At 57.3% G+C, this 12,672-nt stretch overlaps 1 protein-coding gene and 6 non-coding genes across 7 annotated transcripts; 2 read left to right on the top strand and 5 right to left on the bottom strand.

Annotated features, from left to right (window-relative positions):
- Positions 1–604: 604 nt before the first annotated feature.
- On the bottom strand, positions 605–6,389 carry FTCD (formimidoyltransferase cyclodeaminase). Its single transcript, XM_054278387.1, has 14 exons — positions 6,336–6,389; positions 5,398–5,581; positions 4,917–5,045; positions 4,718–4,806; positions 4,288–4,467; positions 4,062–4,199; positions 3,638–3,769; positions 2,933–2,994; positions 2,144–2,273; positions 1,872–2,033; positions 1,447–1,490; positions 1,228–1,366; positions 851–946; positions 605–691 (listed from the first exon to the last, which is right to left on the bottom strand). The coding sequence occupies exons 1-14, from the start codon at positions 6,387–6,389 to the stop codon at positions 605–607; spliced, it is 1,626 nt and encodes a 541-aa protein (XP_054134362.1).
- A 429-nt stretch (positions 6,390–6,818) lies between these two features.
- TRNAS-CGA (transfer RNA serine (anticodon CGA)) lies at positions 6,819–6,900 on the bottom strand. The gene has a single exon. It is a non-coding gene; the product is annotated as a tRNA-Ser (tRNA).
- Positions 6,901–7,024: 124 nt separating this feature from the next.
- Positions 7,025–7,096, top strand: TRNAP-AGG (transfer RNA proline (anticodon AGG)). Its single transcript has one exon. It is a non-coding gene; the product is annotated as a tRNA-Pro (tRNA).
- Positions 7,097–7,449: 353 nt separating this feature from the next.
- Positions 7,450–7,521, top strand: TRNAA-UGC (transfer RNA alanine (anticodon UGC)). The gene has a single exon. It is a non-coding gene; the product is annotated as a tRNA-Ala (tRNA).
- A 296-nt stretch (positions 7,522–7,817) lies between these two features.
- TRNAP-AGG (transfer RNA proline (anticodon AGG)) lies at positions 7,818–7,889 on the bottom strand. The gene has a single exon. It is a non-coding gene; the product is annotated as a tRNA-Pro (tRNA).
- Positions 7,890–9,867: 1,978 nt separating this feature from the next.
- Positions 9,868–9,939, bottom strand: TRNAA-CGC (transfer RNA alanine (anticodon CGC)). The gene has a single exon. It is a non-coding gene; the product is annotated as a tRNA-Ala (tRNA).
- A 558-nt stretch (positions 9,940–10,497) lies between these two features.
- Positions 10,498–10,569, bottom strand: TRNAA-UGC (transfer RNA alanine (anticodon UGC)). Its single transcript has one exon. It is a non-coding gene; the product is annotated as a tRNA-Ala (tRNA).
- Between the last annotated feature and the right edge of the window lie 2,103 nt (positions 10,570–12,672).

Genomic DNA, 12,672 nt, shown 5'->3' with positions numbered 1-12,672 from the left:
GATGTTAAAGTAACTTTGTTATATAATTCCTATTTCTACTGTCAATTAAGCTTAGACATAGTGAAATAGCTATGCTTGTGTTAAAATGCCTGCTTGGATGGGATAATATCCAATAAACACAGGATGAGGAAACCTTCTAGATATGCCAACTATCAGCACTCACCATCAGAAGAAAGCATGGACCAAGGCCCAAACTGGAAGTGATTAGGAGAAGGAGTCAAAACCACAGCCAAGAAACACACATGTTCTAAAAAGGTGGGGCCATGTCAAATAGTTCCTGGAAAATGTAAACTAGTTTATGGATACGCATAAGGGTCTATGAATATGCAACAGGCTGATGTAAGGGAAAAGGTATTTAAGGGGGATCCCCGAAGGTGGCAGTGTGGTCTTGGCTGAGTGCCAAGATGCACCCGTAAGAACCTTTGCTCCATGGTTCTCGTCTCCTATTGTCCTTTATTAAACTTTTTAAGTTTTCACAGGAGAGTGAATGTGTTTTTCACACAGCCCTCCAGAGGTGAATACCTTGCCAAGCCTAAGCAAGGCCAAGAGTATTTCCCAGCTGTATTTGCCACTGCAGAACCCCCGGAGCGCTCCCAAGCCTTTCTCAGGCCACCCGCTTTTCCAGCAGTGCCAGCACAACTGCCGAGCCTTGCTTCGCCTCTTCCAGCAGCCCAGACACCTTCTGTGACATCTGTGTGGGGACAAGATGAGTCATTTGCCACCCGACAGGCCAGAAGAGCCATCCCCTGGGCACCACATGTGTCCCGCCGGTGGCAGACGGGCACAAGGGGCTCCAGGCCACCACCGCCCCCTCCGCCACCGCTCAGCTGCACCGCCAGGCCCAGCTCACCACAAGCTTGAACTTGTCGTCCGTGATGTCCTTGAGGTTGATAATGACATTGAAGTAAGCTCCGAACACTGCCGCTTCCAGCATTTTGGCTCCCACCTGGGAAAAGTCAGGCTGGCGAGAAGCTCTCCTGGTGAACCAGCTCCACCATACGGCGCTGAAGCAGGTCAGACCCTCATGCTGCACGACTCCCGCCCTGCACCACCCAGCAGCATGCAGCGCTTTCCAATCTGTTGGTATTCTCGGGAAATGGCTGCCAAAGAATTACTGGGTGGAAATTACTGGCCAGTTTGGGAAGCACAGCTGGAGAGATGTACCCTGGAGGTCAGGACATGAGGGAACACCTTGCAGGGCAAGTGTGTGTGAGCTGGGGCCATTACCTGGATGTCAGATTTGCAGGCCAGGTTGCAGTGTTGTGCCAGCTCCTTCAGAGCAGGCCAGAGCCCATTCACCTTCTCTGCCAGGCCATAGGGCACCCCCACAGCCATCTTCAGCCCCTGCTGCATGGCAGCTGTGCGTCTGAGAGGAGGGACAGCCCTGGGTTGAGCGCTGGGTGGCTGTGCCCACACAGTCAGCCAATCCCCACCAGCCCAGCTCACCTCTCCCGCTCCTCAGGGGTGTTCTTGGGCAGCTTCATGGCTTCCTGCAGGCAAAGAAAAGCAGGTTTGCTGCCATCACCCATATCGTGCCTTGCATCGGGTGTCAGGGCAGATCCCATAGCTCCCATGCTCTTGCAAACCTCCCTTATGTGACAATGTCCCTTCCCCAGGCCCTGCTTTAGCATCCCTGGAAGTGTTCAAAAAGCAAGCAGAAGTGGCACTTTGCCATATGGTTTAGTGGGCATGGGTGTACTCAGTGGAAGGTTGGACTTGATAATCTTGGAGGTCTTTTCCAACCTTAATGACTCTGTGATTCTAAGGTCAGAGCCCTGGTCCTAAGGAATCCAGAGCACAGCAATCCCAGCCCTCCTCCCAGCTGGAAAGCCCTCCTGTTTCCCTGTAGAATGCCTCTGCTGGAACCTCACCATGTAGCTGTTGAAGGCACACGAGTCAGCATCCACCATTGCCACCAGCTCGTCCATGGCCTGGTGGAAAGGGGGGACCAGCTTCCTCATGATGGAGTCCAGGTCCTCAAACTGCCGCTTCCCGTAGCTCATCAGCCCCACCATGCTGCCCAGTGCTGCTCCCTGCCAGGGTAAATCCTCCAATAGGACACAGTGGGCACTGCTACCACCATGCCAGCTCCGCTTGGCACACCAAGGCCCCTCAGGCCTCTGTCTTGGTGTGGGGAACATACCAGGGCTCCCGCAGCCGCAGACACGGAGCCTCCTCCTGGCGCTGCTGACCTTGCTCCGACCGCTCGCACAAAGGCACCCAGGGGCTTGGCCACCAGCCCCCTGCCCACGTCTCCTGCCTCCACCAAGTACCTGCAGCACAGGTGTTTTAGAGCCCTCCAGGCGCAGGGACACCACCACCACCCAGACTCAGCACTGCCCTCTCCAGCATTGGCCCTGTGAATTAGCAGGGGACTAAAACCCAGCCTGAGGGTCAGGATAAGGACTGGGAGCCCCATGGGGAACATCTGGAGAACACAGGTGGTGTGGGAGTTGCTCTGCATTAGCCAGGTTGGGCTGATGCAAGCAACATTGGTGGGACAGAAACACCTCTGCAGCCATGGCCCAGGAAAGGTGACAAGGACTTCAACTCGTGGATGGATTTCCCTTCCTTTCCCCCCACAGACTCATGTTTCACACCAGGTGCCGCAGCATGTGAACCAGAGGCAGTGAATTTTGCATGGGGATAGGGGAAGGAATTTAGCATTCAAATCTGGCCACAAAACCTGCTCCCACTGCCTGCTGAAGCAACCTGGAGTTTCCCCCACTCCGTGTTCACAACCATCAGCATTTGGGAGCAGGGACCACCCTGATCTTGCCCAACCACCCAGCAGAGATGTCCCCAGGCTGTGAAGAGGAGCTGGAAGCAGCCACCACTCCCAAAACAAGCTGAATACAGGATGCAGACATCAGGATCCCCCCATCCAGGGAGGAATGGGCACCATGACAAGAAGTGAGATGTGAGTCCCTACTCGATGATGCGCTCCCGAGGGTGAAATGGAGACAGGGAGTCCAAGCCCAGACGACTGACCACCTGCAAGGAGCAGCACCACTGCGTCAACCCTGTCTCGTAAGTCCTGTTGCATCCTCATTCCCCACTGCTAATAACCATGGCTGAGTCAGCACTGGGACTGGGCCATCACCCAGGGAGAGGACAGCTGGCACCACCAGCCCATCCCATCTCAGACTCGGGGGTGGTGTGGCGTCACCTCTGAATGACTGGGAGCTATACTGATAAATCATTAGCTTGCTCTTATCTAGCACGTTCCCCACAGGCTGGAAAAGTCCCTCCCTCCTGCAGTGGAACAGCAGAGCTTGTCTCCTCCTTTCCAGCTAACTCTCCATCCTGGGACAGCCTCCCATAATGCCACACACTGTCCTTGAGCCCTGGGTACACTTCCTTCCCCTCCTGGCCTCCATGCAGGCAAGACAAGCAGCTGCCACCCACATTCAATCCTCATACGTTGTGGTTCCTGCTCCCTATGCATCTCAGCATCCTCAGCTCAATAAAGCAGCTTGTCCTACCCCACAAAATCCACACTGGAAACAAATGCCATGCCTGAGGCCTGAGCAGTCCCAAATTTCTGCTCAGTGCCACTTTGGGAGGCTGGTGGGGGGTGGGATGTGTCTCTCCCATGATCCCACCCTTGTGCTGGTATCAAGAGAAGCCACATTACCAGCCTGATCTTCTGTTCCTCCTCCAGTATGAAGAGTTTTTCCTTCTTGATGTAAAAGTCAGCTGCATCCAGAATGGCCTTCTTGGGAACGAGCCCTACCAGCTGAGACCCCACCACAGGGAGATTCAATTCCTGCAAAGGACATCAGAAATGTGATTTTCCCCAGAGGCCTGCTGCCCCTACTACCTCAGCCTGGTGGTCCTCATCCCTTCCCAGGACATGGGAAGCTCACAGAAAATCTTTCAACAGAGGAGCTGGGGGCTCGCAGCAAGTTGATGAGTTTCTGGGAGTTTTGTGCCATTCAGCACTTTGGCTGAGATAAGCATGAGAGAAACCAGAGCCTGACCTGACAGTGAGGAAGGAAACTCGTTGGGAGACGTCCTCTGGGAAGCCCCCTTGGGAACAGGCACCCCAAGCCACCCACCTGTGCATCTCGGCAGATCTCCTCGTAGACGGTGTGGAGCGGCGTGGTCTCAAAGTCCAGCAGGTTCGTTGAAACCTGGGCCATGTTCTCCTCCTCCAAATACCAGCCAATGCCTTGCACCTTCTTCAAGCGCCCGGGCTGCCAACAACTGCCACATTCAGGGCACAGCCCAGGAGGTGTGGGGACAGGCAGGTGTGCTCCTGGTGTGCCCGTGCTCTTGATGTACCTGGCTGGGGCCGCGGCCCTGCTCACGGATGTTGAGGGCGATGCGATGAGCCTGCTCCTTGGTGCACAGCAGGTTGATGTTGTACGCAATAAGGAAGGTCCGGGCACCTGTCACTGTGGCTCCCCACCGGGGGACAAAAGTTGGGGGCCCAAAATCAGGAGCCCACTCTGGTTTTGCAAGCTGGAGTGGAGGGAAGAGAGTGTGTGTGCTGGCACTGCCAGGAGCACATGCCACCCTCGCAAGGAGGGCATCTCCCTCCCCAGCTGGAATCTGCCATGACCACCTGTGTCACCAGCTCCTCTTGGTGCAAAGGGACTACACCAAGTAGTCCTTGGTAGCCCCCAGTAGTCCAAGGCAGCCCCCAGCATGCTCCCTGAAGCCAGGGAAGTACAGGTCAGGTCTGCCCAGCTGGTGCCACCACCAGGCTCACCTTCTCAGGGAGCGCCTCGTACTCCCCAGCACGGATGGAGGGCAGGGCTTTCCTGCTCTCGTGCCGTGCTGCCGCTCCATACAGGTAAACTGCAAGACACAGCTGGGGGTGAGCACTGCCAGGCAAGGCTGGCACTTTCTCCAACAGTTGAATCATGCAGGATGGGATGGAATGTGGAGAGGTTCCTGAACCCACTCACCAGGTACACCCAGCTCTGCTGCCAAGCGCTGCCCGAAGATGTGGGCACAAGTGACACACTCCTCCATGCTGACATTCCTCACTGGCACAAAGGGACAGACGTCCAAGGCCCCCATCCGAGGGTGCTCACCTGGTGGTGGGGCAGATATACGAGTGGGAGGTGGGAAGAAAAAGCAGACAAGGAGGGAGAACACACTTTTGCACACTCTTACAGACTGGACACCATTGCTGTGAGAAAGTCATAGAATCACAGACTAACCCAAGTTGGAAGAGACCCACCAGGATCATTGAGTCCAACCCCTGGGCCTCCACAGGGAAGCCATAGCAATCCCACCATGTGCCTGGGAGCATTGCAAATGCTTCTTAAACTCTTTCAGGCCTGGGCCTGTGACCACAGTCCCTGTTCCAGTGCCATGCTTGGTCCCAGCAGTATGGCAGTCCCCTCCGTGCCAGCCCAGCCCCTGGACCTCTCGCAAGCTCACCCGAGTGTTGGCTCATGTCAATGAGCTGCCCAGCCACACGGGCTGCACTCAATGCCCCTTCCACCACAGCCTCAGGGGACCCCACAAAGGTGTAGACAGTGCGGTTGGTGGAGGCGCCGGCATCCACATCCAGCAGCACACATCCCAGTGTCCGGGAGATGGCCTGTGCCACTGCATCGATCACCTGCCGGGCAGAGATGGGAGCAAGGGGGCCGAGATGGCTGGGACTATACAACAGCCATGGCTTTTCAAGAGAGGGGGCATCTCAGATCTTCCCCTTCCCACTGGTGATGGGGTTGAGAATGACGCCGTGATCAGTGGGGATGCAGCCCTGCACAAGCATCCCACTCCCATCCAGGGGGTTTGGGGCACCCTGGCTCCCCAAACTCCCTGTGGTGGGGGAGAGACACCTGGCTGCTGCTGCATGTCACAGAGCACCACTATAAACTGCTGTTCCTGAGGATACATCCACCTGCCAGCTTCCCAACGCATTTGGCTCTGCTAAGCCTCTTCCCTGCAGGAGGCTGTGTTTTTACACCCATGCTGGGTTTGCTAAATTCTCCTGCCACTGGCAGAGCCAAAGTTCACTTGAAGGCTGATGCCCAGGACAGACTCCATTAACCTTGACAGTATGCTTTGGCACAACTGCAAGCAATGTTTCTCTGCAGAGAAATATTCCAGACCAAGCCCAGAGCTGGTGCTACAGCAACCTGCTGGCAATGGTGGAAGAGGTCTCAGTCCCTGCTTCTCACTGAGGTGCCATAAGGGACTCAAAGCTAGCTTTAGACATTTTTGGCACCAGCCAAGTGGTGAAAGGTGCATGGCACTGCAAAGGAGGCATGGCAGAGTCTAGCAGTGCATACCGCTCTGCAGGGGGAAACCTGGCTGTCCGCAGCCCGGTGTCACCCACCCCTCAGCCCTTCCACATACTCCCTCACCTCTTTGTTATTCCCCTCTGAGAAGTTGGGGACGCATTCCACCAGCTTGGCCATGGTCCCACGGTCTGCTTGCAGCCCTCAGCCCCCGGCTCGGCTCTTCACACCCTGAGGGTTTCCTGCCCTTTCCCGTCCCACTGCAGAGCGAAAGCCTCTCAGCAGCCAGCACGTTGCCTCTTTCCCAAGCTGGAGTTTCTCATTAACTGAATCGATCTGTGGCCAGGGGACAGAAAGGGGCTTGGATAAACACCATCATACTGGCCCTACCGTGCTTGGAACAGCTCCAGGCACAAGGGCTCTGTGAGGCCAGATGGCAGCACTCACCAGCACCAATTAATATATAAAGAAAAAAAAATCTGCTGCAATCAGCAAGATCGCTGTGGTTACCACGAGTTACAGACAAATCACTGCAACATGACCGCTATTCACCACAGCGGGGCCACTCCACGCAGGACCCGTGCACTACGGACACCGGCTAAAAGCCATCGCTGTGAGCAGGATTCGAACCTGCGCAGGGAATCCCTATTGGATTTCGAGTCCAACGCCTTCACCTCTCGGCCATCACAGCGGCGGAGGTGCGCCGGGCGGGGGTCGCGCTCCCCCCGGGCTGCACCGCGTTCCGTCCTGCCGGGAAGGGCGGAAATGCCTGGGTGTCCCGGGCCACGCGGACGAAGCAGGACATTTAGAGCCACGGCTCGTTGGTCTAGGGGTATGATTCTCGCTTAGGGTGCGAGAGGTCCCGGGTTCAAATCCCGGACGAGCCCTTCTTTTTACACACCCAGCGCCCACCCTCACCACACCCCAACCCACTGCAAGCACCCTGCCCTGCCATTCGCACTCCCCCTCGCCACCTCCGCCCGCCCGCCCGCCCGCCCGACACTGCAGCCGCCCGACACAGGCCTGCCACGCCTCCACTCTGGCCCTTACCTGCCCTGCCTGCTCTGCGCCACACTTCTTCGCCCTGCTCCGAGCCCCTCCCTAGCCCAATGGCACCTAAGGCACCCGCACTGCCTGCCAACACCTCAAGGCCCTTTCCCCAGCTTGGGCGGCAGGGCAAGGCAGTAGACACAGGCATTTGCTCCGATGCACGAGAACGCCAGGCCGGGCACGCTGGCACGGGGATGTAGCTCAGCGGGAGAGCGCTTGCTTTGCATGCAAGAGGCCCTGGGATCAACCCCCAGCATCTCCATCTCCTTTTGCCGCTCCAGAGCTCTCCGCATACGCATACAGGGCCCCCAGAGAGCCCCAGATGGCCCACAAGAAATCCCTGCGGCTGCCTGTGGCCACGGGGCAGCTGCGATTGCCTGCCGGCAGCCCAAGGCGGGCAGCAAGGAAATGCGCGGCGAGATGTCCCTCCTTGGCCAGGTGCCCTAGAGACTGGAGGCAGCCCGAGCCCCTTCCACGGGGCTCACGGTGTCTCCTGGCGTAAGCACGGGTGCCGGGCCTCGCCCGGCTGTCGGGGCAGCGCTGCGGGTGTAAAAAGAAGGGCTCGTCCGGGATTTGAACCCGGGACCTCTCGCACCCTAAGCGAGAATCATACCCCTAGACCAACGAGCCGGCCTACTCCACCCCTCCCGCCCCCCCACTCTGCCCCAGCGCACCCCGCACACGTCCCCGCTGCTGCCACAGCGCCGCGCTCCACGCTCACACACACTCACACACCTCGCCGCCCTGCCCGCACACCCACACCACGCACACGCACAACCCTGCACACCCCTTACACACCTCACACACCCCACCGCCCCCACACCCACCACGCTCCTCGCTACACTCCCCCCACCGCCCCTGGCCCCAAAACCCCACCGCCCCCCATCCACCCACACCCCTGACACACACACACGCCCATTGCTGACACTCACCACTAACACCGCTCACACCACATCCCCTCTGCACCATGCCCCACACCACAACCCGGTGCCACAACAAAGCACCGCCCATTCCAACTCCTGCAAGGGCCGCCGACGGCCACTGACGGAGGAAACAGAGCCTGCGACTCCCATGTGCTGCATCTGGCATCTCGTGGCTACAGCAAGAGGCACCTCCCTGCTCCCACACTGTGCGAGGCCACCCACAGCCCTGGCTGCTTCCTTGGTCAGCTCCGGGTGATCCAATGAGGGCCCCACATGTCTCCTTGCACACTCCACTCCTGTCCAGTCACCACATGGTTTCATCCCTGGCACAACTGCAGGTTTCCCCTGGCAAAGTCTCTGACGTCTGGATCCCTAAATCAGCTCAAGATGATAAGCCCAGAATGGGGACCCCAAACCAATGTTTCCCCACTCCAGCATGGGCATCCCAGGGCCCCCTCCCTGCTCTTGCCCAGAGGGTGTAGCTCAGTGGCAGAGCACTTGCTTTGCCTGCAAGAGGCCCTGAAATCCACCCCCAGCACCTTCATGTCCTTTTGCCTCCCCAGACCCCTCTCTGCTGGATGCAGGGCTGCCAGAGTTCCCTAGGAAAGGCCTGGCGCTGCCTCCTGGCACCACCAGCCTGTGTGGAAATGCCCAAGACTCTTTCCCTACCCTGCCCAGAGGCCGCAGGGCACTGGAGCACTTTGTTTTCCTTCCCCACAAGTCTTGGGATGCCTCTAGAGCTGTACATCGGTGCTGGGAGGAGAAGCTGGGAAGGAGGGTTAGTGGTGCCAAAAACCTCTTCTGGGAGCTGGACCAACGAGGTGGGGTGCACTGCTGTCCCAGAGATGTGGGACAGGGTGGTGAGGGGACATCCACTCAGTAAGATGGGAAACTGTTCCACCTCCCCACACCACTCCCCTCAGTATCTTTTTACTGACCTCTCCCGGGTCTGCAAAACCTGGAGAATCCCGGGTGTGTCACTGCCCCGGGGCATCACAACCCCTGCCTGGGGCATTTGGCTGCTCCCGAGAGAGGAGCGGGGCTGCGCTGGATGCCAATGACCTTCTCATATCAGCTTCTAACAGGAACCCCAGCGAGGGCACCCCAACGCTCTCGGAGTGGGTATCTGGGCATTGGGTAAAACCCATGGCAGTGAGCAGGCTTGGAGCCTGTGCAGGGAATCCCTGCTGGATTTCAAGTGCAGCATGTTCACCCCTTGGCCATCATCTGCCAGACAGTGGGGGAGACATCCGGGGTGTCCCGGCCAAGCTGGGAGTGCAGTACTTTCTAAGGGATCTACTTCGTTGGTCTAGGGGGTTTGATTCTCGCTTAGGCCTTAGGCTTAGGGTGTGTAGAGGTTCCCGAGTTCAAATCCCCGACCAGCCCTCCTTTTTTTTTTTGGGCACTCGTCGCTGGATTCTGGGCACGCGTGGGGCCACTCTGCCTTGCACAGGGGACACTGGGGGCTTGACATAGCCCAGCCGTCGTCAGGATTGGTCGTCTCCTGAGTGGGGAAGGGGCTATCGGGGCAGTGGGGGACGGCAGAGCGTGGGGTCCGTGCTGCCATTTCGGACGTGGATGGGCGGCACAGCCATAGTGCAGGGAATCGCTTTGGGGGAAACCTGATGTAAAAGGAGTTCGTCATCGCCGCCTCGTGGAGGAAGAAAAAAAACACCCGGAGCAACTGGAGATGCTGGGGATTGAACCCAGGGCCTCTTACATGCGAAGCAAGCGCTCTCCCACTGAGCTACATCCCCTCCGTAACTCGGCTTGGGTGGGCACGTTCTCCTGGCACTCCAGGAATTGGGTTCTTATGTGCCAAAAGTACAGTTGGCTGAAGGGGAGGAGCTACAGCCACCCTGCGGGATGTTGTCTGCCGGGAGCTGGGGGATGCGAGGACTGATCATCCCACACCTGGTCAGCAAAGAGCAGCAGGCATGCAGTCCCACAGGAAGAGCTGATCTAACAAAGCGTTGTCTCCAAAGCCAGGGCTTTATCCAAAGGAGGGGTTCCCACAAAAAAGAGGGGTTGTATCCATAGGAGGGTTTATCCAGAAGTTGAACTCAGGAATTCTTGCAAAAGTGCAAGACATCTACCCCTACACCAACAATCTGGAGTGCTGCACCCCTTTTGCCTCCCCAGCCCTACAGTTTGTATTTCAGGGTACAGCTGAGGCTGTGCTTTTTCCCAGCACAGCCACGGCCTTGAGGAGGAATTTCGAGGGCAGCCATGCCAGGAGGAATCCCGAGGGCCTTTTGAAGGGACTCTGGCGGCCCTGCATCCAGCAGGGAGGAGTCCGGGGAGGCAAAAGGTGATGGAGATGCTGGGGGTTGATCCCAGGGCCTCTTGCATGCAAAGCAAGCGCTCTCCCGCTGAGCTACATCCCCTGCTCTGAGAGCATTTGCCTCCCAACCCTTGAAGCTTCATACTGCCTGCAGGAATTTGCCAAGCCAGGATGTGGGACCAGCCCTGTTCTAATGTATATCACAGCCCCAGAGACCCGGAGTGGCTTTGGTGTGCTCCTGAGGGACAAGAGCTGTGACTGTTGGGAAACTGCCTGGTTTTTTTCCCAGCTCCCATGGGGGTCAGCAGGGTGCTGGTGCTCCTACGGGTGCCATGGGGGCACAGTTCCAGGGCGGGACAGGGGGAATTTTCCACAACACAGTTCCTGAGGGCTGAGTTGCCTGTAGCTGTGCTGGGGTGGGAAGATGAGCTGCTGCAGGAGCCCCAGCCGCGAGGGACCCCCCTTCACACAGGAAGAACAGTGCAAAGAGATGATTTGCAGACTGCAGCAAGCCTCCAATGCCAATTATAACACATGGCTGTGCCAGGGCAGACATTCTCCCCATCCAAACCTCCTGAGCTGACTGAGGGGAACTGGGAAGTTGGTTCAGCCACAGCCTTTCATATCCCAGAGGGGTGGAGGAGAACAGGAAAGGGAAATGCTGCACCCCATGATTTCCAGGTCTCATAAACTCGTAACCCCCCACAGATACAGCTCCTTCAACCCCACATAACCAATGCTGACAGGAGCTACCCCACACAGCAATAACTACAGCACGCTTCTCCTCTTTGGGAGGTATGCAGACGCCTCTCAGCAAACGCAAATTAACAGCCCTGCAATGTTTTATCAAACCATTCTTGAGTGTAAAACTTAGATTCCCTCCCAGGACCCTGCAAACCGTTGGGATCTGGGCTCGACTTTCACTGTGCTCATCCCAGTCTTTCCCTGAGGGCTGCTCTCCACAGCAAAAACTCAGAGTAGAGGAGGCTGTAGGATAGCCAGGAGCGATGTCTGCTGGTGATGTGGGCTCAGGGTGACACAGTGCTGGTGGAGCCAACAGGGCTGCAGGACTCAAGTCTTGTGAGCCCCATTGCCACAGGGAGCACCAGGAGGACCAGACCTTCATGCCTGTGCCTTTTAATTTGTTTGCTTCTTCCCTCTTGACTCACATCTGTGGGCAGGCTGTTATTTTCCTATTTTATGGGATCTCCAGCCCTGGGGAAGAACTGGAGCCATTGGCAGAGCCACTGCCTGTCTGGCTTCCCAGGTGTGGCAGGGAGGGCACCCTGAGTCCCTGCCTTGTGCTTGATCCATGGGTGTCTGGGGTGGGATATCCTCAGTGGTGCCCTCTCCTCTCTCTTATCCTGGCCATGCAGCCACTTTCTTTCCCCTTCCTCAATCTGGAAGGTTGCTCCAAACTCCGTCCAGCCTGGCCTTGGATACATCCAGGGACTGGATGGGACAAGTCCCATCTCTCTGCTTGCCGTGCCTGCAGGTTCCCAGCTCCAGGGGTTCTCTCTCACCTGGCTGGCTCCAGGTGTATCTCAAAGTACTCTGGCCAGCAGTCCTTGCCCCAGTGAAGAGGATGAAGGATGCTGCCTGTTGATGCAGCTCACCCTCCAGCATTGCCCTCAGCCCAGTGCCCCAGTGCCTGTCTGGAATACACCTTTGGCAACCCAGTAAAGGCACAGGTGGTGGATCTGTCTTTTCATCCTCTCCCACTGCTGTGACGCACCACAATTCTTGTCTTCTCACCAGAGAAGCTGCAGATTGATGCGCTGTCTTGACCCACCAATAATCTAGCCACCACCAATCCCAGCCCTACCACCAGCAGCATGCTGCCTGGGACTTCCATAGTGTCATAGAATATCCTGAATTGGAAGGAATACATAAAGATTATCAAAGTCCAACACCTGGCTCTGCACAGACACCCCAACCATCCCACCCTGTCCCTGAAAGGGTTGTCCAAATGCTCCTCGAGCTCTGGCAGCCTTGGAGCTGTGCCCATTCCCTGGGGAGCCTGGTCAGTGCCCCACCACCCACTGGGGGAAGAACCTTTTCCTAATCCAGCCTGACCCTCCACAGGCAAAGTCTCCATTACAAATGGTCCCACTCACTTGCTGTTCACAGCAATCTCCCCTTTTCCACAACAGCTCTCTCAAACCATGACTTGTCCTCTAAACCATGACTTACCCTCTCCTTCCTA

The sequence above is a fragment of the Melozone crissalis genome, unplaced genomic scaffold (genome assembly GCF_028551555.1).
Source record: "Melozone crissalis strain CALT ecotype California unplaced genomic scaffold, PUWL_Pcris_2 ptg000023l_1, whole genome shotgun sequence".
Classification (NCBI taxonomy): Eukaryota; Metazoa; Chordata; class Aves; order Passeriformes; family Passerellidae; genus Melozone; species Melozone crissalis.
Note: the sequence above shows the minus strand (reverse complement) of the source record. Positions and strands in the feature narration are given on the sequence as shown.